The sequence below is a fragment of the Balaenoptera acutorostrata genome, chromosome 6 (genome assembly GCF_949987535.1).
Source record: "Balaenoptera acutorostrata chromosome 6, mBalAcu1.1, whole genome shotgun sequence".
Lineage (NCBI taxonomy): Eukaryota > Metazoa > Chordata > Mammalia > Artiodactyla > Balaenopteridae > Balaenoptera > Balaenoptera acutorostrata.
Window position 1 is genome coordinate 120,569,049 of NC_080069.1, and position 24,024 is coordinate 120,593,072.

The 24,024-nt window shown below is 50.6% G+C and overlaps 1 protein-coding gene across 18 annotated transcripts in view; it reads left to right on the forward strand.

Moving 5' to 3' along the window:
* The window catches only part of PRRC2B (proline rich coiled-coil 2B), an 85,822-nt gene that overhangs the window by 10,784 nt on the left and 51,014 nt on the right, over positions 1–24,024 (forward strand). For 16 of the 18 annotated variants that reach the window (XR_009008513.1, XM_057547583.1, XM_057547589.1 and 13 more), the window contains exons 2-5: positions 16,914–17,083; positions 17,924–18,101; positions 20,914–21,016; positions 23,527–23,599. Coding sequence is in view for 16 of the 18 variants with exons in the window: in XM_057547583.1 (XP_057403566.1) it covers positions 16,969–17,083; positions 17,924–18,101; positions 20,914–21,016; positions 23,527–23,599 (469 nt within the window). In the remaining 2 variants the exon portion in view is untranslated. Of the gene's footprint in view, positions 1–16,913; positions 17,084–17,923; positions 18,102–20,913; positions 21,017–23,526; positions 23,600–24,024 lie in introns of those variants that run through there. The other 2 variants (XM_057547584.1, XM_057547598.1) reach the window with 2 other exon arrangements.

The window sequence follows — 24,024 nt, forward strand, 5'->3', positions numbered from 1 at the left end:
CTAAGTGGGGCCGACAGTGAGGACAGCCCCCCCCCCCGGCGGTTGTTGGCAGGATCCTCTGCACAGCTGTAATCGCTATTCCCCCAGCCTGATGGAGTACTTCCTCACTCAGATTAGCGGGAGGCATTACCATGTAGGCGGAACGGTTTGTTGATAAGAAGTCTCCTTTGGGGCACCTCTTCTGCCTCGTGCAGGCTGAAGGTGGGAGGCCACAGGTGGAGGAGGGCTCCTGGAAGGCGCCAGGGTCTTGTTTTGAGTGAACTGGGTCCTGCTCCCCTGTGGGCTTTCGCTCCTGGAGGGCATCTGCCTCCTGTGGTGGGTGCCTGGTTAGAGGTCGGGGTCTGAGCACTGCTGGTTTCTCAGGGCAGGGTCGCAGTTCTCATCTCCTTCCTTACCTTTCTGTCTGCCCTTCAGTTCTCTGGGCACAAACTAAAAATATGCTTCGTAGAAATGTCAGGTGGTACACGAGTATTGGCCCAAGCGTAAAGTTACACGTACCGGGACTTGGGTTGCAGCATTGTCTGTCACAGTACACGGTTGGAGATGATTTACATGTCTGTCTGTAGAACATGGGTAAATAAAATGTGGCACAACTATGCAGTGAAATACTAGGAAGGCATTAAAGAGTCTCAGATTGGTATGTGTTTTCTTGAAAAGATGACCACAGTGTATTAATAAAAGAAAGCAAGTTGCAACATAATGTAGCAACAACCCACATTTGTAGAATAAAAATTGAAGACCACAAATTGCTGACAGTTTTATGTGGGCTGAGAAAAAAGGCGTGGAGGATATCCACCAAGTTAACATTGGTTACCTTTTGAGTTGGATTGACTATTTTTGCATATTTTAATATCATTTGAATTTGTTACAGTGAATGTGTATTAGAAACACTTATTACTTACAGAGATAACTAATTACAGAGGTAACTCATAAATTTAAAGAAAGAGACATGCCTGTGGACCAGGCCCAGGGGCTGGTGCATTATTGGCTTTTTCCTGGCAAGAGCTTCCTCCCGGCTCCTTGTTTTACTCAGACCCACCCCGAGTGCCTTGGCTTCTGGTGCTGGGACCCTGATGGTTCACAGGAATCCAACCAATTCAATCATGTCTGTTTATGTGTCAGTGGTCCTCGGAAACTGCTTTGTTGATCTGGTTAGAAGGAACAATCCAATACAAATCCTGTCTCCGATTTCTGTTCTCTCCTGAATCAGATTTTACAATCTAGAGCATAGATTTTGATGGCATTTGCAGAGTGCTTCTCACTTGCGAATTCGCCATTATTTGGAGGCGGAAAAGGAGGGAAAAACGGAAGTAGAGCCGTGTGTCATGTGTTTCTTTGATTTGCCACGTCCTTGGTAAAGTTTGGCCCTGGGCCGGAGGCCTGTGTGCGGCACGTCCGTCCAGCTGTCCATCCCTGGCTGTATCCTGAAATTGCCTTTTTGAGTTTTTTATTTAAAATTTTTTTCTACTTGCTAAGTTAACTGCATATTCAAAAGGGGAGATAGTCCAGTAGCTCTTTGCAGACTGCAAATAGATTTCTAGCGGGAGTCCTCTCAGGCTTCAGCTCACGCCTGTGTGCCTGTGAGCTAGGTGGGTAGGGACTGACCCCACTGCTCATGAAGGAAGGAGCCGTAGCAGTTTAAGTTGGTCACTAGTGATGACGTTGGTCACTGGAACCATTGGGCAAGTGCTGTGCTTGGGGAGACTCAAGACAGACCCCTGTGGGTGAGGAGCCCGGAGCCCGTGTACACCCTGGGCCCACCGGACCCTGTGTCGAGAGTAGAGTTCCTACCTGAGGCGGTGCACCCCGGGCCAGACTTGCCCTGCACATTCACCACAGCCCAAGGGTACACCCAGAGCCTGGGCGTACTGTGGATATTTTATTCTGGGCCTCAGGGCCCCTTGGTGGCTATCATGGATCTCATAATCGCGGTAGCAGGTGTTTCTCTAGTGCCCACTGAGTGCCAACACTTCTGGAGCAGTGCCTGGATGTCAGACTGACCTGGGTTCAAGTTCAGGCTTTGCTATGCCCTGACTTGAAGATAGTGACCTTGGGCCAGTCATTTAACCTCACTGAGCCTTGGTGTCTTGTCTGTAAATTGAGGGTACAAATACCTTTCTCATTGTGGTTTATCTATTTTTTTCTTGTTTCAGAGAACTGCTGTTTTAAAATTCAGCTTTATTCAGATGTATTCATTAAATTACTTTTGGCTTTTTTCTTTGTGAATTGTTTCTGCTTTCCTTCGTGTCCAGTTGTGTCCTTTTTTCTGACTCCTCATATCAGATGCTTAATTTCATTCTTTTCTGTTAGGAATTTTAAGTTTTTAGATGATTAAATTTCCTCTGAGAACAAATTTGTCTCTGTTTCAAAAGTTCGGTGTGTAGTGTTCTTTTCTCCATCTGTGTTATTTTCTAGGTATTCTGCAGCTATGGTTTTGAATTCCCCTTTGAGTCAAAAGTTTTTTAAGATGGAGGTTTAAGTTTTCCAACTGATAGGGTTATTTTTTCTTCTGCTTTCATTATATCTTATTCTGTTGCACTGTGGTCAGAGATTTTTGCTTTTCAGAATTTGGGGTTTTCCTTAAAGTCTCATTTGTAGTCACTTTTTGAACATGTTTGCTGATCTGCCTTGATCAGATCATCTATTACTGTCTCTGTTACTGTTTTGAGTGGGCTTTGATCTATCAATGTGTAGCGATTGCTGTGTTTTCCACTTAAAATGTTTTTTTTTTTTTTTTTTCATTTTAAAATTGCTCTGCAAATACAGGCTCATGCTAGTTATATTTTCATTATGGATTGTCTCCCGACCCATGTCTTTGTTCTGCTTCTTACTTCTTTTGTGTCTGGCTTCTTTCCTTCAGTGTTATATATTTGTGAGTTTCACCCATGTAGTTGTGTGGCGTTTATTCCTTCTCATTTATTTTTTTTTTCCAGTTTTATTGAGATGCAGTTGACAAGCTGTACAGGATAATGATTTGACTTACATACATTATGAAATAATTACCACAGTAAGTTTAGTGAATATCTTTTTTTTTTTTTTTTTAGTGAATATCATTTTATTGAATATATGGATACAAAATTAAAGGAATAGAAACAAATTTTTTCCTAGTGATGAGAACTCTTCAGATTTCCTCTCTAACAGCTTTCATATATAACATACAGTGTGTTAATTATATTTCCATGTTGCACGTCACATCTCTGGTACTTATTTGTCTTATAACTGGAAGTTTGTACCTTTTGACCACCTTCATCCAATTCCCCTTCCCCTTCCCTCCACCTCTTTTAACCACACATCTGATCTCTTTTTCTATGAGTTAGTTAGTTTCTTAGTTACATAATTACTTTGTTTTTGGAGTATAATTGACCTGCAACTCTGTATTAGTTCTTGGTACACAGTACAGTGATTCAGTATTTCTGTGCATTTCGAAATGATCACCACGATAAGCCTAGTTACCATCTGTCTGTTCCTTCTCATTGTTAAGTAGTATTCTGTTATGTGAATATATTTATTCTTCTAGCCGTGGTAGACTTTTAGCTTGTTACCATTTTGAGCTATTCTGAATACTGCTGCCATTAACATTCTCACACATGTCTTTCAACACGTGTGTGTATGTGTTCTGTTGGGTTCATATCTAGGAATGGAATTGCCAGGTCACAGGGGAGGCATATGTTTGGCTTTAGTGGATGGCTGCCTGTTGTCCAGAGATGGTACCAGTTGGCACGCCCACCAGCAGTGCGGGAGCCGTGTCCTCCCTCCACACACTCACTTGCACTTGGCGTTGTAAAGATGTCAGTTCTCCCCACACTGATCTCTAGATTCCATGTAATTCCAACCAAAATCCCAGCAGGCTTTTCTTTCCTTGTTGGTTGTTCAGAAATTGACAAACTGATTCTGAAATGTATATGAAAATGCAAAGGGCCAAGAATAGTCAAAGCATCCTTGAAGAACAAAGCTGAAAGGACATATTACTAGATGTCAGGACTTTGTAAAAGCTACCGTAAGTAAGGCAGCACAATGTTGGCAAAAGGGTAGACAAATAGACTGATAGAACAGAGATCTTGAAACAGACTGCACATAAGTAGTCACTTAATTTATGACAAAGGTGCCACATGACAGGTGGAAAAGGTGGCCGTTTCAAAAAAAAGGTACTGGGAAAATTGGATTCTCTGTATGGGGGTGGGGGGGGGGGAGAATTTTCTACCTCAAATCGTATCCAGAATCAGTTTTAGGTAGATTATAGAGCTAAACATGAAAGAGAAAACAGAGCTTCTAGAAGAAAACAGGAGAGTACGATCTTGGAGAGGACAAAATTCTTTAAATAGGATACAGAAGGCACTACCAAAATAGAAAAGATTGACAAATTGAACTATCTTAAACCTTATATCTTCTTTTTACAAATGCTTCCATAAAATGCAACAAGTACTGTTTTATAATTGCCCAGATACATTAGATAATCTGTTCCGTTTATCCCTTGGAACCCTCTGTCCTGCTCTCATCAGGACCGTTCCTGTCTTGCTGTAGTGCAGCTGCCATCTTGGGCTTTCTGTGGTTGTCACTCTGGTGTTGTCCCTCTGTGTTGGATCTCTTGTTTCTTTGATCCTATGTGTATGTATATCAGTTGGGGAATGTGAGCATCAAATAACAACTGTCTTAAGCTGTGTTAAAGAATAAGGAAATTTATTGGTTCAAGTAAGTAGAACTCTAGAGGTGGGCAGGTTCCGGATTGGTTGGTCCTGTGTGAGGTGTTGTCCCTAAGGAACCAGGTATCTTATTTGTCTGGGTGAGTCACTGGCAAGGGGGGTGGGTTTCTCCCTTGGACAGGCATGCCCCTCCCCCAAGCTGGGTGTGGGTCAGCCTCCCAGCTGCTGTCTGCCTGGGAAAGGACTAGGTCACTTCCTCTGGAAAGGAAGAATGGAGAACTAGCTTCCAGAAAGGCAGGCAGGAATGGCTACTGCAGCATTTACCTCTGTCTTGGTTTTCTCTCTTGTTCATTAGAGTATCTTTCTCTGCAACTTTCTAAGAAGGTAAATAAATGTTTTGAGTCCTTGTGTGCATCTGAAAAAGTCTTTTTCTATCCCTGCACTTGACTTGGTCAGCTGGGTACTGGATTTTCCAGTGAAAATTGTTTTCGGGGGGGCGGGGGGAGGCGGGGATGATGCTGATGAGAGTCACAGTGGCTCCTGAGGACTCATTGCCGTTCCCCTTGTTCCTCCCTGGGACCTTTTTTTTTGGAGTGGAGGGAAGGTTGGCTTTCAGCAGCTTTTGGGTTCTTGTCTTTATCCCTGGAGCACTGAAGTTTCATGTTGTACCTTGTGTTCCTTTTACATGCCTTACTCTGAGCACTCGGCGGGCCCTTGCAGCCTTGGGTACTTCAGCTCTGGGAATTTCTCTTGTAATTTTTATTTGATAATTTCCCTCCTTTTGCCTCTGTGTTTCTAGAAATCCTAGTTAGATTTGGATTCCTGGATTAATCTAATTCATCTCCTTGTTAATTTTTCTGAGAGATCCTTGACTTTATCTTGCATTTCTTCTATTGAAGTTGAAGTTAAATTTTTTTTAAAAAAATTAATTAATTAATTAATTAATTTTTGGCTGCGTTGGGACTTCGTTGCTGCACGCGGGCTTTCTCTAGTTGCGGTGAGCGGGGGCTGCCCTTCGTTGTGGTGCGCGGGCTTCTCATTGCGGTGGCTTCTCTTGTTGCGGAGCACGGACTCTAGGCGCGTGTGCTCAGTAGTTGTGGCGCACGGGCATAGCTGCTCCGCGGTGTGTGGGATCTTCCCGGGCCAGTGCTCGAACCCGTGTCCCCTGCATTGGCAGGCAGATTCTTAACCCGTGCGCCGCCGGGGAAGCCCCCTCCAGGTTCTTTAGTTTGTTTATTTGGTTTCTGTCTTTTAGTTGAGGTCTCAGACACAGCTGATTGGAAACTGGGTGGGTGGGTCAGAGGGGGCTCTTGGGAGTGGGGTGGATGGGTGAGAAGCCAACCTTTTATTCTCCAGCCCCAAGGTCTGCTCTGTAGGTTTTCAAGAGAAGACTCCCTCTTTGCCAAGGGTGTGGAGGGAGGGAGGTAATTGGTTTGTCTACCACTCTCCTGTGAGGCCAAGAGCAGAGGGAGCTTCACGCCCCTCTGGTTTGCTCCTCAGGTTTGTACTTAACTTCTTTTTTTAGCTCCTTTCCTCACCCCCACCCCCTTTGACCCTGCTGTTCTCAAGTCTAGACTTCTCTTGTTTAATTTATCCGGGGTGGGGGGGCGGGCAGGGAGGCGATGTGGAGGCTGGCTCTTGCACATGCAGCCTTTCTGCAAGTGCTCCCAGCTTTACCCCCACTCCCGTCCCCCCCGCAGTGTCACAGGGCACCTGCTACTCTTAGGACCTTCCCAGCTCTCTGGGGTCCTCAGTTCCTAGGATCTATGATCTCCTAAATCTATTACTACTTAAACGTCTGTTCTCTGCCAAAATCGTCCCTGTCTTTGGGGTCTATTTGTTGTCATTTTAGAGAGTTTTGGAAAGGTGAGCTATAAATGCCTGTGGTCCTTCTGCCGTGTTTAAACAGAACATTACTGTTTTCTAGATAGTTTCTGTGAATCAAGTGGAACTGAAATTAGGGTCATTTCTGGGGGGTGTGTGCACATGTAGATAAGTACACAGTCACATTTATGTACGTATGTGTTTGCGTAATTGTGTGTGTCTTTGTCGGTTATACCACTCGGCTGCCACGTGATCAGCGGTGGTTGTCTTTTTGTGTCAGAACATCCAGAGCTACCGTTTGCTGTAGAGGCTGCAGAGTATTGTGAGGCCCTGAAGGAAGGGTGGGTTGGGATGTCTGGTCATTGGTCACTACCTCCTTTCAGAGAGTGAGCTCTCTGGCCCTGCTTTCTTGAGAAGGGAGGGAGCCTGAAGGTGCAGAGAGTGTAGCGGGGCGGGGTGGGGGGGGGATGACAGGGCCTGTTTGACGGATCCCTTGTCTGTGCCACCGAGTTCTCGTCACACCTTGGGGCCGTTACCTCCAGTTCCCGCAACAGCCTTCCAAAGTAGAGCTTCTGTCCCCACTGTGGCATTTGGACTCACAGGCTCCTTCCGTCCTGGCAGTGTGTGTGGAGAGAGAGCTACTGCCTGGAGCAGGGAATTCGTCCTTGTGGGGAGGGCTTGTGCCGGGGAGTTCATGTAGGCAGCAGTGGCTGTTACTTGGTGGATGGTGGAATCAGTCTCTCTCTCTCTACCCTCCTGTATTTTTTCAGCAGTGAATGAATCTGTGAGGACCTGGGGTTTGGGAAGGTGGAAGGAATGCTTTCTCCTGGGCTAAAGAAAAGCACTTCCTGCCAAGTAGTCCTCCCTCTTCTAGCGCCCAGATTCTAGCTGCTACAGGTGACGTCATTCCTAGGGACAGGTTTTGGGTGTAAACAAAGTCCCCGCTGGCTGGGACGGCATCCTCCATGTGCTTGTGCTTGGCTTGTCTGCAGTACTCTCCAAGCTTTCCTTAAAATCAGTTTCAAAATTTTTTTAAACAAAGCAAATCTGTTTAGAATTTATATAGTGTTTTATGACCTTCATTGCTGAACTCGAAATAGGAAACAAAACCACAGTAGAATAGAGTAGCAGGAGGCAGGATAATTAGCATTGCAGCATGGTGGCCCCTGAATTTAAGTGACTTGTGCTGGTGAAGAGACATCCAGCAATGTAACTGGGAGCTGGCTGACCGGTGATCACTTCTTATTTTTTTAAGACTTTACAGTTCTTCTATATCAAGTGTATATTCCTTTTGTTCTAAAAATGTTATGGGTGAACAAATGAGCAGGACCGGGATTATCCACCTCCATAAGGCAGTCAGTCCTAACCCCAGCGTGTGGTTGCGTTGCATATCCCTGCTTGTTGCCCTCAAATGGGGAACCTTGAGACTGGGGCCGTTGAGTGCTGTTTAAAACGTGGTCACAGTGGAGTGTTGATCTCGAGGGTTTTCTGAGCATTAGCGTGCATCTCTGTCTCCTGAGAATTAATTAAAGGGGTCCACAAGCAGATCCTAAACACCCGTGAATTTTCAGTCGTGGTTTTGAAGGTCTGCTCTCTGCATCAGGGCCCTTAAGCTGTGAGACGGCCAAGTGGGGTCAGGTTCCTGGAGCCCCAGGAGCCCAGGAGCCCAGAGGTAGGTGGGAAGTTGGAGGCTTCACTGGTTGCATAGGAGTCTGGAAGGGGGAAGTAGTGTTGCAGGGCTGACGGTCGGGCAGAGCCAGGGTAGTAGCTGCCTGCGGTCGAGAGCCTTCTAAGGGCGAGCGAGAACTGGGTCACGTGTTGTGTTCGTTCTTTCATTTATTCCTGATGTCAGACCTGTGAGGTGGGTAACAGTATATTCATCTCCGTTAAGTCAACAGGGAAACAGGCGAGTGTGGAGGCAAGATGCAAACCCCTGTTTTGGAGACATGAAAGTGGCGGGGGATGGGGTGGGATGAGACTGGGTGGTGGTTTGGGGCCGTGTGTTGGCTTAGAGCAGCGGTCCGCAACCTTTCTGGCACCAGGGACCGGTGTCACGGAAGACAGTTTTCCCACGGACGGGGTCTGGGGGGTGGAGTGGGGGGGAATGGCTCAGGTAGTGATGCCAGCGCTCGGGGCGTGGCAGATGAAGCTTCGCTCGCCTCCTGCTGTGCGGTCTGGTACCGGTCCACGGCCCAGGGGTTGGGGACCCCTGGCCTAGAGGGTTTGGATTTGACCCCGGAGCAGTGGGGTGAGGCTGGAGGTGTCTGAGCAGGTGCTTGTGACCTGGTTTGGCTCTGGCGGAGGGTTCAGGGCAGGATGGGGAGCGCTGACTCTGGGGCTCAGGGACGCAGGGATGGGGCTTACAGCCCCTCAAGTGTTCAGGAGAGCTGGGGACGGGGAAGTGCTTTGGTCCCTGCAGCTCAGGCCTTCGTCCTTATTTTTAATTGCTGTAGCTTCCTAAGGTGTGCTGTTCCCTCAGGGGCGTGGACCTCTTCGGGTGGTGGCTCGAATCTCCTTTAACCCCAGCCCTTTGTTGGTCCCTCAGGCCTTTATTTGCAGGCAGCTTGTTCTTGGAGAGGTTTGTGCTGGCCTGTTGCACAGAAACCTCACCTGCCTGGGCTCCTGCAGGTGGGATGCCTGGGCCCAGCCAGGCTGCAGCTTTGCAGGTGGGCCAGCTCCTGCCTCCTAGGGGCTGGAGAGGTGCGGGGCCCTGTGCTTCTGGCGGGCCGCCCTGGTTTTCTGACTGGGGCCCTGTAGGGAGCCCCTGGAAGCTGGAGGTGTGGAGCTGGTCACGCTGTTGCTGAGTGAGGGCGCAGAAGCTTCCCTGCAAACCCAGGTGGGATTCCCCATCCCCGCCTCCGACTCCTACCTCGTCCTGGGGCGTAGTCCTGGGGGATACGTGAACCCCTTTTTGTTGAATGCATTTTACTGTGATGTACTCCTTTCCACATCTGATTCTCCCTTTAGACTAGGAGTCAGCCAACTGCAGCTCCAAATCCAGCCCCCCCTCCTGTTGTTGTAAATAAAGTTTTATTGGAACCCAGCTCTGCTGCTTTGTTTATGTTGTCTGTGGTTGCAGCATTGCTGGGCGGTTGAGTGGCGGTGATGGAGATGCTGCCGCCTGGAGCCTGCTCTGGAGGGCGGGCTGGGGTCTCGTTGCCTCCACACCCCCAGCAGCTAGTAGCCCTGTGTCTGCTACACAGAGCGGGCAGCACCCATCTGATAACTTGAACCAGGTGATGTGGTGCTTCCCCCATGTTGAAGTGTTTTTTTTTTTGGCAGACATTGACGTGTTGGAGAAGGATGGAATTGTTTATTCATCTTGTACCTGGATTTTGTGGGGGATGGTTCTTTACGTTCTGACTGAGACTGGACAAGCATACTGTCGGACGACCAGGTCCTTTACTGACCCACGTGCTTGTTTCCTGACCTGTTTATCCGGGCTGCTCTCAGCTTCCCTTCCTGTTGGATTATGCTTTCCTTTTCCCCCACCCCGGTTGGGAGCTTCTGCTTGTGTCTCGAGCTGGTGGCACTTAGGCTGAACGTGCTGTTTCTATGGCTCGTGGGTCTTCCCCGGTGACCGACCACCTCCCCTCTGAGCAGGTGGGGTCCGGGCTGGAGCTCGCATTGGGTCCTTCATTGTCAGTGGTGATGGCTCCAGGTGTCCTGAGGATTGAGGACTGCTTAGGAAAGCAGGTGACGTGACCGAATGCTACCGGACTTAGGGAGACCTGTGAAAAGCTTGGGTTTGCCCCGGTGTGAATCTGGCTGTGGGCAGCACTGGCATGTATAAAGTGCTCATCTTTGAACGGCTTGTCCGGTCCGGTATCCGTGCAGTCGCCCAGAAGGCAGCCTTGAGCTGGCGCTGCCCCGTGTCAGAACCAGTGCACTCGCCCTCCCGTAGACAGAGCCTCAGCAACCTGGCGTCAGGGCCCCTCTGTGGCCTGGAGTCCCTGCCCGGGCTCCCGCCTGTGACCCTGGGCAGGGACTCCTCTGCCCTGACCTCACCCTAGTGTCCTCGTCTGTAAAGCAGGCGGATGACAGTAGTGTCTTCTCGAGGGTGAAGGGCAGTGAGTGTCAGCAGGATGCCAGCCTGCCTGGAGTGCTTCCCCGGGGAGGCCCCGGCTGGGCCGGCGGCTGCCGCTGGCTGGTACCCAAGTGGGAGTGAAGTGAATCCTGTTACTCGGAAATGGCTTTTGATAAGCTGGAGGGCGGGAGGGCCTCCCTCTGGTGGACCGAGTGCAGGCGTCTGGTGACCTGCTGGACGGCTGGGCCTACTGTCTGGAGGCTTGGGGCCTGGTGACTAAGTTGCCTTTGTTGGTGAATCTTAATGGTTGTATTGCTGCAGCAGAGCCTGGGCCTCTCAGCACTTCTTTAGGTAACTTGCCAAAATGGGCAGACCTGGAATTATGTTAAGATGTCCTTTTCTTCGTTCCCCAAAGCTATCTTCACACGGATTTTGGGTCCTTCTTTCCTCTGTTTCTTTTAGGTGAGCCATTTTCACATGCCTCGGGGCCCAGGCGGGGCCTCAGGTGGCTGCGTGGGAAGGCAGGCTTCCAGCAGTGGGGGCAGGACGGGCGGACGGCAGTCCCTCGGCTTGTAGCTGTTTTATATGTAATACTGAGGTTCCAAATTAGATCTTGTTTAGGGGAAAAAAAAAACAAAACAGAAATGAATTCTGTTGCCTAGAAAAGGAAGAGCAAGCAGCGTGAAAGCCGTGGCTGTGCTCCAGGCTTGGTCTGTGCTGCCTGCAGAACCCGGTGTCTCAGCCGGTTTGTCCGGATCCAGGCACGAGGCAGGGTGGAATGGACACGCCTCTGACCCACCCAGAAGCGTGTTCCCTCGCCTCCCCAGCTTCATGAGTCACACCCACATGTTTGTCTGCAAGTCTCTCTGTTATCTGACAGGCTAGTGGAGTGTGCGTGTGCGTGTGTGTGTGTGTGTGTGTGTGTGTGTGTGTGTTTTGACGGTTAGAAATGCAGCAGATATTTGTAAGCTGGTGATGTTTGTGAAAAGCGAGGGGCAAGCAGAGTAGCCAGATGGGTGTGGGGCAGAGCTGGGCCCCACACTTGACACCGATTCGCTGGAGGAGATACATACCTGCATACTTTTGGGGAAACCAGAGTGTTTTTATTTGTATTTTGGATTTGTGTCCAGTGAAATTTGGCTTAATAAATGAACCCTTGCATGCCCTGAGGCTGGTTTCTGTAATCTTGCTTTGTAAAGGGCCAGGTAGTAAATTAGTTGTTGCTTTGTGGAACATGCGTGGCCTCTTGCACATTCTTCAGGCTGACTGTAATTTGCCCACCCTGCTCTAAGAGAGAATTGGGGCTGGAGGATGTCCATCTGTGCAGTCTGACTGTGGAGCCTTACAGTGAACAAGTATCAGGTCCCCTCCCCACAGGTGTTGTCTCCGTAGCAATGGTGGCTCAGTAGCGTTGCCTGTTAGCACCCCAGATTTCTATAGAAATACAGAATCCAGTCCCGATGTGTGGTGAGACATGGCTGCTTTGACAATAAATCGTGTAATTCCATGGCTGTGGGTTATTAACATTGACATGTTTGATTTTAGAACCCTCTGGCATTTGTGAAATCTTGTCTTGGCCCCTCAGTTCTGTAGGTGGGGAAACTGAGGTGTAGAGAGGCCAGTAGTGTGCCCAGCAGGTGCAAAACTTGGTTAAGAAGTGGGAGAAGGGTCCCTCCAAACAGTGCACGTATGGGTTTAGTTGCAGACGTTAGTCCGGTGTGTTCCCTGCTTTGGCTTCACCGAGGGGCTCTTGTCAAAAGGAATAGAAAGCATATTCCCTAAACATAGTAGGTGCTCAATTAGTGTTTGCTGAATGGCTGAATTTATTTAGAGGACATAGTTCAAGCAACAGGTGTTGACCAACTAATACCTCTTAGTTCCCCTTGGCCAGGGTTTTTCTTTATTTTTTTCTGGGATGCCGGAAGCGGGGGTGCGGTCAGGCTCTGGTGTCCCGGTGCTCCCTGAGGGTGAGTGTGGGGACTGGTCAGTTCGGAGAAGCGTGGTGTCACCAGGAAGACCCACTGAGAGCTCCCTGTGTCTACTCTAACCTCTGCCCATGATGGGCCCAGTAAGTACAGAATCAGAGAAAGATCGGTTTGTATCAGTGAACTGGCAGAAGTTTGGACTGACAGGCTTTTTTTTAAAGATTTATTTCTTATTGAGGTAACATTGGTTTATAACATTATATGTTTCATGTGTACAGCCTTATATTTCTACTTCTGTATGCCCCGGTGCGTGCTCACCACCAAAAATTTAGTCTTTGTCCGTCACCATACGTTGATCCCCTTTGCCCATTTCGCCCTCTCCCCACCCCTTCCTTTCTGCTAACCACTGCTCTGTTCTCTGTATCTATGTGTTTTTGTTTGCTTTGGTCTGTTCATTTATTTTTTTGTTTGTTGGTTTGGTTTTTTATATTCCACACATGAGTTGAAATCATACAGTATTTGTCTTTCTACGTCTGACTTATTTCACTTAGCATAATACCTTCAAGGTTCGTCCATGTTGTCACAAATGGCAAAGTTTCATCTTTTTTTATGGCTGAATAGTATTCCATTGTGTGTATATACCACATCTTCTTTATTCATTCATCCATTTAGGCTATTGTAAATAATGCTGCGATGAACATAGGGGTGCATGTAGCTCTTCAAATTAGTATTTTCATATTCTTTGCATAAATTTCCAGAAGTGGGATTGCCAGCTCATATGGTAGTTCTGTTCTTAATTTTTGAGGAAACTCGATAACAGTCTTCCATAGTGGCTACACCAATTTACATTCCCATGGATTAACAGATTTTAAGAAGACTTTTTAGTAGTATCTATAGAAACAAGAATTTTTCTGGTCAAGTTTCAGAATTATAGGACATTTGATTTTTAAAAATCAAGCACGTTGGGCTTCCCTGGTGGCTCAGTGGTTAAGAATCCGCCTGCCAGTGCAGGGGACATGGGTTCGAGCCCTGGTCCGGGAAGATCACACATGCTGCAGAGCAACTAAGCCCGTGTGCCACAACTACTGAGCCTGCACTATGAGCCCACGTGCCACAACTGCTGAAGCCCATGCACCTAGAGCCCGTGCTCTGCAACAAAAGAAGCCACCGCAGTGAGAAGCCCGCACACCGCAACGAAGAGTAGCCCCTGCTTGCTGCAACTAGAGAAAGCCCGTGCGCAGCAGCAGAGACCCAATGCAGCCAAAAATAAATGAATACAATAAATAAATTTTTTAAAAAAATCAAGCATGTTAAGATTTAATGTTGCAATTTGATGGCCCAGAATGTCTGGTGAATAATTTTTATTTCTCTTTGTTGGTTTGGTTTTTAATTTAGTAAAGAACTAGTTATCTGGATTTAAATGAATGATGCGGCATCTGTAGTCCTGCAAGTTGTGTGGCTGGGAAGGGGGCATCACTGGCTTTGTTCAGAGGTGTTTGTAGGTTCAGTGGTCAGGTGAAAGTTGTGGTCAGGGACAGCAGAGATGTAGCTGTGAGTTAGCATTTTCCATCATTGTGCTGAAGTGAGAGATTCTGGAACATGCTTCTTATTAATCGGCTGTGTGACCGTGGGTGAGTCCCATCATCTCTGTAGGCTGGACGTGGGGGTGGAGCTTGTGTCCATTTTATCCTCTGCTGTATCCCAGTCCCAGCTCAGGGCTTGGGCACATGGCAGTGCCTGCCTAGTAAAAACGTGTTGAATAAACGATTGTAATAGTTTCCTCTTGTCGCTGTGACAAATTACCACAGATCTAGTGGCTGAAAACAGCACAGATGTGTTCTCTCCGAGTTCTGGAGTGGTCAGAAGTCTGAAATGAATCTTGCTGGGCTGAAATCGCGGCGTCGGCTGGGCTGTGCTCCTTCTGGGGGAGGCTCTGGGGGAGAATCCGTTCCCTGGCCTTTTCCAGCTTCTCCAGGCAGCCTGCATCCCTCTGCTTGTGGCCCTCTTCCAACTTTCAAGAGCACCCCTCCAGCCTGTGCTCCTGTCGTCAGCCGCTTAGAGTCTGACCCTCCTGCCTCCCTCCTGTAAGGACCCTTGTCCACTACCTTGAGCCCACCCAGATAATCCAGGATAACCCCCCAGCTCAGTATCCTGAATTTAATCACACCTTTGCCTGAGAAGGGGACATATTCAGGGTTCTGGGAATTAGGACATGAACGTTTTTGTTATTCAGCAGGTCACATGAGTTTGTAAAGAGTGCCAGGAGTCCCTCAGTATCCCAGTTATAGCCCATGGAATGGTCTCCTACGGATGAATAAAAGACTCCATGCCTCTGCCGGGGCCCCTTCTTGGACCCCCGCTGGAGCTGTAGGGCCTCTTCAGGGCTGCCCTCTCAGGCTCCCATACATTTCCCACCTGGAGACCTTCAAAAGTGCTTGTTTATTAAGCCTTTTCCTTTTAGACCCAGAGTCAGCAAAGTTTGCAGGCCGCTTGTCCTGTTGCATATTTTTTGTTTCTTTAAAACAAGTATGAAAACTGTAAAAAAAGAAATAATTTTTAGCTTGAGGGCCTTACAAAACAGGCCATTGGCTGGGGCCCTGACTAGTGTTTGCCAACCCCTGTTTTAGACTGAGCTCTGCAGGCTGGGGCCGAGTGTGGCTGTCACCTTGATGGCAGTCTCAAGGGCTTTTGTTGATAGTGGAATGTGTGCGTGCGCCTGTGTGTTGGGAGGGATTCGTGTTCCTACCCCAGTGATCTTTTCTGTTGGTTTGATATGACAAGTGTCTAAAAATTAGATCTCATCTTGTCTTAATGGAGAATTTCTGGTTGTTTTCCATTTGAAAGCCTATTAATTACTGGTCTGATACAAACAGGATCCAGTCCCTTTCCTGGAGGGGAGGGGCTTACAGCCTAGTCTGGGGGAAGCAACCAGGGGAGGTTATTACCTGTTCTGGCTTTGGCAGAAACTCACTGGATCCAGCTTCGGGGAGGGAGATTTAAAGATAAAGGGGTGTGTCCTGGAACCCTTGGCATCAAAACCCGAATTTGGGCCCTTGTGGCTGGTTTCCCTGCCTGTCGTCGCTGTCCCTTGCTCCTGGTACGTGGGGCAGGCACTGGTGAGGGTGGCTGGCGTTGCGCGCTCGGACATGTGAGCTTGGTGAGCACCTGAGCATTTCTGCTGGTTTGTTTCTTCACGGAGCCCTGTCTCCTGGACGCTGCAGCGTGCTTCGCCTCCTGGGGACTGGGTGCTGCACGTGAGCCTCTCCCTTGGCTGGCTGTAGCTGCACCTGGTAGGTGACCCCCGCCCATCGTATGCAGCTCACGACGCTCACCCCTAGGCATCCATTGAGGTGCATGAGTGTTTCCGGATACAGATTGCGTGCTTATCTATTCCTGTACCTGAGACAGTGACCAGCGGGTCTTGAGTATCAGGTTTCATGTGAAATGAATGAAAGGATGGATGTACCCAGCTCACTGGATGTGCTCTTCTGGCCGGCGTGGCTTCAGAATAGGATGAAATGACAGACCTTCCTGCTGCAGCTACACCAAAGTGCCTGTTATGAGTCATGGCTGTTTTCACAGTTACCTCCGTCTTGTCATTTTACCGACATGCCCAAATTGATGCTTCAGCTTTCTTTTCCATACATTAATTCTAATGGGAGGTAATGGTCACTTGTACAAGTTTTAATTTTCCACGGTCAAGTTTAGAACCAGCGAGGCCGAGGGTGAGGGTGGAATAAAAGGCACTGGAGCTGGCACGTGGCCTCGCTGAGTATTGAAGTGGATGAGCGAGGAAGTGAGTGAGGAACGTGCTCCTGAGGAGCCTGTAGAAAGGGAGAAGGCGGCAGAGGGGAGAAGCTTCTTCCTTGGTCGGTTTTTCAAGATGTTCTCCGAGTGGAGGGCAGGAGTGGACGGTGAAGCCGTGTGGGCTCTGCCCCGGGAGGCCTGCTCTCTGTTTGCCCTGTCTACACCTCAGAGAGCCCTGCTCTCGTTGCCCGAGCAGGTGTTTCCCTCTGGGTGCTGGTTCTTTAGTTTGAAAGGTACCTGCACCCGGCTGTTCCTGGGTGATTTCCTGACTGTGTGCTTCCCTTTGGTTTGGGTTTGCTCATCCTTGAAATGGACAGTAGCCTTCCATAAGGACGACCTTATTTTCGATGTTACGTGGATGTGTTACAAGGGACGAGCATTTGTTTTTCCACCTTGAGGAGCTTTTCTTGACTCAGGGAGAGGACTCAGTGTGTAGCAGTTTACATCTCAGTGTGGTTGGTGAGTGGTAGGTAGAGTCAGCTGATTTTCAGGCAGGGAGAGTTCTTAGCGTTGCTCTTTAGACGTGAGCAAGACCGCCTGTGTGTGCTAAGGGCATCTTTCTAGGGACAGAGTCCAAAGCTTTCTTCAGATCTTCAAGGAGATCCATGATCCCTAAAGGATTCCGTCCACTGGATCAGAGCTTCTGGTGGATTAACACTCTTTTTGTTTTTTTCTTCCCCCACTTCAAAGGCAGATCGGGAGCGGTGCCGAGAAAAATTTCCTTACTAGATGACATTTCATCGCAATGTCCGATCGTTTGGGGCAAATAACCAAGGGCAAGGATGGGAAAAGCAAGTATTCGACTCTCAGCCTGTTTGACAAGTATAAAGGAAAATCAGTAGACTCGATCAGATCCTCAGGTAAGAGGGGGTTGGAGGCCAGTTCCTTATGCTTTCCCTTAAGTGAGAAGCTCCAGGTCAAGGATCAGGAAAACCTAGAGTCCCCTGTCTGGTCAGACAGGAATGGTCCATGCAGACCAGTCTTCTGGGCACGTGGTGGTCATCCTGTAGTTCAGGGGAAACATGTCACCCTGTGCTCCTATTTGATGTCTGATTTCAGAGCCTGGAATATCCTGACTCTGCTGTACTAGGATTATTTCCTCATCTGTCTTATCTTATTGAAGCCATGGATACTTTGAGCCCGATGGGTAGAATGGAATTTAACTTGCATTAGAGTTACCCCTTTGGGTCTCATGGTTCTGATATTCCGGAGCTTGGTGGGGAAAGTTCCTGTTGATTCTGTCCACACTCCTTGAGGATTTTACGAATGCCGGGGGCCCTGCTCAGGCTTGGCTTGGGTCTCGGCGAGGCTGTCCCTTCAGTCCTGCTGTAACGAGGCCGGAGCAGTCTCCCCTCTGCACAGGGCTAGTCATTCCGTCGGATGGAGGTTTCTAGGCCCGGTCCCTCCCCCACGTCCTAAACGCCCTGAGCCTTATGCCCACGAGTGAGCTGGAAGCCTCCGCACAGACTTCAGCGGCTCCTGTGTCTCTGCAGTCCTCCGTGAGGAGCTTGTAAAAGGACTGACTGCAAGTGACTTCCAAGCACTTTTTGTGTGTTTCCTTGGCGGGTCTGCCCCTTGTGTTTTGTTTGGTTGCCTCTGTCATTATCCCCTAGAGTTTGGAAGAGCAGCTGAATGAACCCGGCGTCTTTCCTTCCATGACTTTCTGTGCAGCATCTCTTTCCACCTCTCCCTCCACGCAGTTATTCCTAGACATGGCTTACAGAGTCTCGGGAAAGTTGCCACAGCCCGGCGTATGCCACCGCCTGCAAACCTGCCAAGCTTGAAGTCTGAAAACAAAGGAAACGACCCCAACATCGTTATAGTACCCAAGGACGGAACGGGATGGGGAAACAAGCAGGATCAGCAAGACCCAAAGAGGTGAGAGCAGAGGGCCGGGCAGAGGGGTGGGCAGTGGGCCGGGAGCCGGAGCTTCGTCCATGGCCCGGCACCCTCTCCCCCTGCAGGGGCAGCTCTGGAGAACTGGGCAGGTTCCAAAGGAAGCTTCTTTCACCCCGGCTCCTGCTGCTTCACGGTTTCTTGCTCCCTGCCTTCATTTTTCCTGGCTCTGGGAGCCGATGCAACAGTGTTGCTGTGAGCTGCCTTTCCCTGGTGACCAGCGTCCCCTGTGCCTTGTTAAGCAGTGCTCATCTCTCCCAGAGGAGCCGCTGTGGGCAGAGCTGAGCGCTTCACTCTGGTTGGGGTCCCTGGGTGCCGGGCCCCAGGTGGAGGAGGAGGAGCCGTCCCAGCTGTGGGGCAGCAGCGCCCCACACAGGCGCCTACACGTGCTCCGCAGGACCCAGTTACCGAGGACAGCCCCCCGCGCCCCCCCCCCCCAATCCAGGCACTCGGGGTCAGCGCGCAGCCTCCCTGCAGGCCCGCCCCCTGCCAGCACAGCACTTGCGGGGGCCTTGGGAGGCCCGGGGTCTGGCACCGCAGTCATCATTAGAGGGACAGCGCGGCTGTTGTGCCGCTGTTGTGTGGTGGCGCTGAAAGCACGCGTGTGCCGCCTGAGCCTTCGTTCCTCCTTCCGTGGCCCGTGGCCCGGCTGCGTTCCAGCCAGCGGTAGGGTGTCCAGGAAAGAGGATTGGGGTTTGCGCTGGGAGGGGCTTGGGGAAGGACGGACGGGGCCTCGCTGAGGCTGGCAGGCAGAGCCCTGCTGCTGGGGTTTGCCATGAACACAGAACAGTCCAGCCTCATACCCTTTCTTGCCCTGTCTCCCTTGTGGTCTGGCTGCTGATACCCAGGACCCAGAAAGTAAAAGTGGCCCAGAGCACAGCCTGCCAACCAGGGTCCTTTTCTCTAATTGGAAGTGGCCAATAGCTTTTGTAAAACTTCTGTAGTTACTTCAGACGGGATGTAGAGAGTGAGCCAATAATTCGGTCAGATGATCAGTAATAACTGAATTTTAAAACATTTCCTAACAGTTGGCTGAGGGATCATCCTGACTGACGGTATAGTGTGACTTCTAGGACTGGACAGGTGTGTGTGAGTTCCAGCCAGGTGTTTATTGGTTTATGGGACCTGGTTTATTTGACTTCTGAGCGTCGTTGTCCTCCTGTGACGTACAAGTCGCACCTGGCTCCGGGGGTGGCCACGGGAAAGGGATGAGCTGACCCGGGTCACGTACTTAGCACAGGGCCTGGCACAGTGGTAGCACGTGGCGGATGTCCTCGTCCTGCTCAAGTGCAGACGCTGCGGACAGCTCAGCGCAAGCGTTGAGAGGCCTCTGCTACTGAAGGTTCTAGAGAGAGAGGACACAGCCTTGCTCCCTCCTTCTATCCAGTCTTACGCACCAGCGGCATCGAAAGCATCAGGCATCTTCAACGAGGCCAGTGTGCTGAAACATGTTTGCCAGCCGGAGGTGAAGAGTGAGTGTTGCGGGGGGCAGCAGACCCCGGTGCTGCTTCTCTGCTGCCCCTGGGCCACATCCTCACGAGGCTGTCAGGGAGGTGGCCGAGTAGGGGGGCCACACCTGCTGGGACTCAGTGTTTGGAGACCACAGAAGTGACACCACCTGGAAGCGTCTATTTCAGGTAGAAGGTCATGTGAGAGAGGAGGGTCAGTGGCCTTCATTGTGTAATAATCACAGGTGGTGAGTTGCTCGGTTGAGTAAGCCTTGGATGTGTGTAGAATTTGGCTTCAGCTGAGCCACTGGCATCGGGCGGATTCTGGCCAGGGGACTGCTGTCCCCCATGAAGCTCGTCGGGGGGGAAGGTTGAACAGAAAGTGACTGTGAGTTGGCAGAAATCTTCCTTCAGAACCTTTTCTTGTTGCTCTCAGAAGATGACCTGTGGGGTATAGATCCACAGACGCACCTTTGCTGGAGGGTAGCTCCACGGTACCTTTTAAACTTTAAAACGTCTTTTGATCCAGCTGTCCCACTTCTAAGAACTTAGACTACTGAATTGCGTCCACACAGGTGTGCCAAGATGTGTACACAAAAATGCTCGTTGCAGTTTTATCTGTAATAGAAGAAAAATTGGAGGTTGGCACATTGTGGCCCATCCACCTGTACTGTGTCATTAAAAGAAAGCAGTAGGTCCGTATGTGTTGTCACGAAAAGATGTCAAGGGCATTGAGTAAAACACGAGGTAACCGGACTGTATGTATGGTGTTACCCTACTTGTGTTACAAAATGCTATGCTAACATACGTAGAAAAATCTGCTTGAGTTTCTCTCCGGAGGATGAGATCGTGACAAATTCTGTGTTATATGTATTTATTTATTTTTACCATGAGCATATGTTTCTTTTATAAGCCAAGAGAAGGTTTTAAAAAAAAAAATCTGCTCATGCTTCAAAGAGATCAGCCCCTGAGGAGCTGTGAGCTCTTGGTCAGGAGTGAGGGGCGGGAGCTCAGAGCCTATTCCCTGCCCCGACGCAGTCTTCCTCGTGGCAAATCCTCCATCACTTCGTTGTTTGCCGTGAGCTTTCAGTCTTTGCAGACAGAAGGCTCTGTGGAAAGGCAGAGGGCTGGCCTGTCCTATCAGGTGTCGGTGAGCAGACCTCACACGTGGTCCAGTTTCTCGTTGTCTTGGCCAGCCTAGGAGTCTGCCGGGGAAGGTATTTTTATTGGCCAGAGGAGGTCTTGCTCCCAGCCAGCGAGCAGCCCTGTCTCTCGGGAATGTGGAGGGACCTTGTGGGCATGGCCGGTGCCTGTCTAATTCCTGTGTGTGTCCTGCCTTTATCTAGTTCCAGTGCGACGGCCTCTCAGCCGCCGGAGTTGCTGCCGCAGCCGGGTTTGCAGAAATCTGTCTCCAATTTGCAGAAACCGACACAGTCCATCAGTCAGGAGGTAGGTGCTGGGGACCCGGTCCCAATGGTTGCCTAGGCGTTGGCGCCTCTGAGCTCCCTGGCGCTGGGGACCTATGGGAGCTGTCGCTGAGAAGCGTGGCTCTGCGTGACGTGCTCATTCCAGAGGCAAACCTGACGAGTGACTCTTGGGAAAGACCCCAGATGCAGAATAGAATATCGATGCCTAATTTGATTCCAGTTGCCTTAGCTTGAGGTGAGTCACTCTGGCAGCTACAGGCTAGATCGGGCCCCCCGCAGTGTCTCCCCAGAAGCAAGTGCCATAAGGAGACAGCAAGTGTTAGGCTACAGAAGGTTCAGTGGTCTGGTGAGTTTGGAAAACAGAATGAAGCAAGCTCCTTCACTTGGTTTTCTGAATGTCATACTTTCTCTTGGTGTCTTCAGTATGCTAATGTGTCCTGTGAGTCTCCAAGAAAAGGACATCATGGACAGCGGTCCCGAAATGTATTTGTCCTTGGAAACCTCTTTCATTGAATGTCTCTAGAGACTAGTGTCTCTCAGAACATGCTCTGGGAAATACTGAGCTATAATCCTTTATTTGTCGATGCACTTCATATGCCTCTAAACAGAGAGTCATGATTTAATCAAGAGCTCATATTGTACGTGGTCCATTGATGTCTGTCTGTGGGTTACAGAGGCCAGTATCCGGTAGCTAGAAATCTAGACGAGATGTCTGAATCTTTTAGAAGACCAGAAAAAATCTAGGCAGATACCTGGCATTCACTGGCTCCCTTGAAAGAACGACTCAGTTTGCATTGTTGCCTGGGCAGTAGGACTGAGGTGCCGTCCCCATCTGCGGGGAAAGCTTATGGCTTTACCAGACGGACACCCTCCCTACCCAACACTGAACTGTGCTTTGAAATTAAAGGAGAAGCAAGAAGAAATCCACATTCATGCGAGACTGCATGTTCATTGGCCTAAATCCGCTGGGACCTGCTGATCAGTCAGAGCATGTAGTGTGGAGTTCGTATCTGTTTCCCAGAATTTGAAGCTGAGTGCGATTAAGGAGCCCTGGTTGTTTCTACAGCCCTGGCTCTACGTCAGACTCACCTTCCAAGCTTGTTAGAGACGAACAGGCCTGGGCCGGGCCTGCATGCGGCTTGGGCACCTGTGGAGCACGGTGCCGCGGGGACTGCGGTCGGGTCGGGCCCTGTCCTGGAGCTGGCACGTGGGCCCTCCGCCTGGCACTTACCAGCTCTCCTCTCGTGCGGGGACGGTGTGGGGAGGAGACCCCCGGAGGTTCCCAGCTGTGGGGTGAGATTTGCCACAGTGTTAGTAACCCTTTCATGGCCCCTAGGCCTTCTCTTCCGGTTTAGTGCCTTCGGTGGGTGAGGGCGGGGGCCGTCCCTGCGGCTGCAAACCCCAAGCTGTAGGCTGTGGGATGGCAGTGCCCCGGGGCCCCTCTGCTTCCTGCTGGCCTGGAGCCTCGCCCTTCCCTCAGGGGCTGTTCAACCCCAACGGGGGCTGCCCTGCCCCTGTCACGGTGCTGGCACTTCCCTTGTGTGGTCTGCACGGGGGACCGTGGGCACTCCAGGCCACTCAGGTCAAGCACTCAGGGCAAGTCTGTGATAAATACATGGGTTATTGCACCTGCTCAGCTCTGCATCGAAGGCAGGTGAGACAGCCGTCTGCCTTGCGTGTGTGTGGTGGCAGCGGCAGGGGGAGGATGGGAAGAAGGGGTAACTGTTTACCCGGGATCTAGTCCAGTATGTGATGGAACGTCATGCTGCATCAGCTTGGATTTGTGTATCTTTACCTTCAGTTGTGAAGTAGCATGTTGTTGGGAAGGTAGCTGAGTTCAGTGGTTGGGGACCTGAAGGGGCTTTGGGCACAGCCTGGGGCGGGGCAAGTCCTGGTCCCGCCTCCCTAGCTGAGTGTCTAACCCAAGTGACCCTGGTGTGCCTAGCACCATGCCTGGCGTGCGGTGAGCTTTCAGCAGAGGTGAGCCGAGCCGGGCAAGCCCAGATCAGTGGAGGCGGAAGGCCTCGCACCTGGGGAGTGGTGCCTTGTGGCATGGCAGTGATTGTGGAAAGTGGTGTGGCCCGGCCAGCAACTCGTCAGGCACGTGAGCTTTCCCGCGCGCGTGTTCTGTTAGCGGTGCCACCCAGTTTTTCAGACACACTAGAATTGGGGTTTGGTCTTGTCCCTGGAGCAAGACAGAGTGGCTCTGTGTGGACATGAGAGGCAGCCTGGCAGCATGTTCCGAGCGCAGCGCTGGCTCTGCCATGTGACTCTGAGCTGGCCGCTTGCCCTCCGGCCTGCTCCTCGTCTGTCATGTGGCCGTGGGTCCTGACCCCGGGCTGCTGCCCGACTGGGAGGCTGCATGGAAAGCCCGCGTGGTTGGACCTTGCCCGGCTGGTGGTAGTGGGTACGTCGGTGTAGGGTCTGGACCTAAGGTGAGGACCCGAGGGCGGGCACCTTGTTCTGACTCGCTCGGGGAGTGGACAGCAGACCGCTGGGCTGGCCCTGTTCTCATTGTCTTCCTTCTTCCAGAATACAAATTCAGCGCCAGGTGGACCAAAGTCATGGGCACAGCTGAATGGAAAGCCATCAGGACACGAAGGTGGTAAGTGTGTGTGTGGCGCTGTGCTGGGCGGGTGGGAGGGATGTGTGCCTTTTCTGGACTGCTCCAGTTCTGTCCAGGCAGTCTTGGGCTTGCAGCTTTGTGGACTCTCGTCCCTGAGCGAGTTACTGCCTCTGCCCTGGCGGTGGAAGTGCTGATTCTGCAGAGCACGTCAGCTCTTTGGTTTCATTGAATGTTATTGCTAAGGACAGCCCTCCCGAGGTGTGCGGAGGAGACCCGGCGGCGCTGGCCCTGCTCTCCCTCGTCGGCTGAGCCGCTATTGGAGCGAGTCCCTGGCCCCCGGGGAGGAGGTGTTGCCTACGGGGCGCTGGCTTTGGACCTGGGTTTGTACATCAGCAGCCCTGGGAACTGCTTGCTTTTGGGCAGTGCCACCAGAGCATGCGGAGGTTGCGTGGTATTTGTTAGCG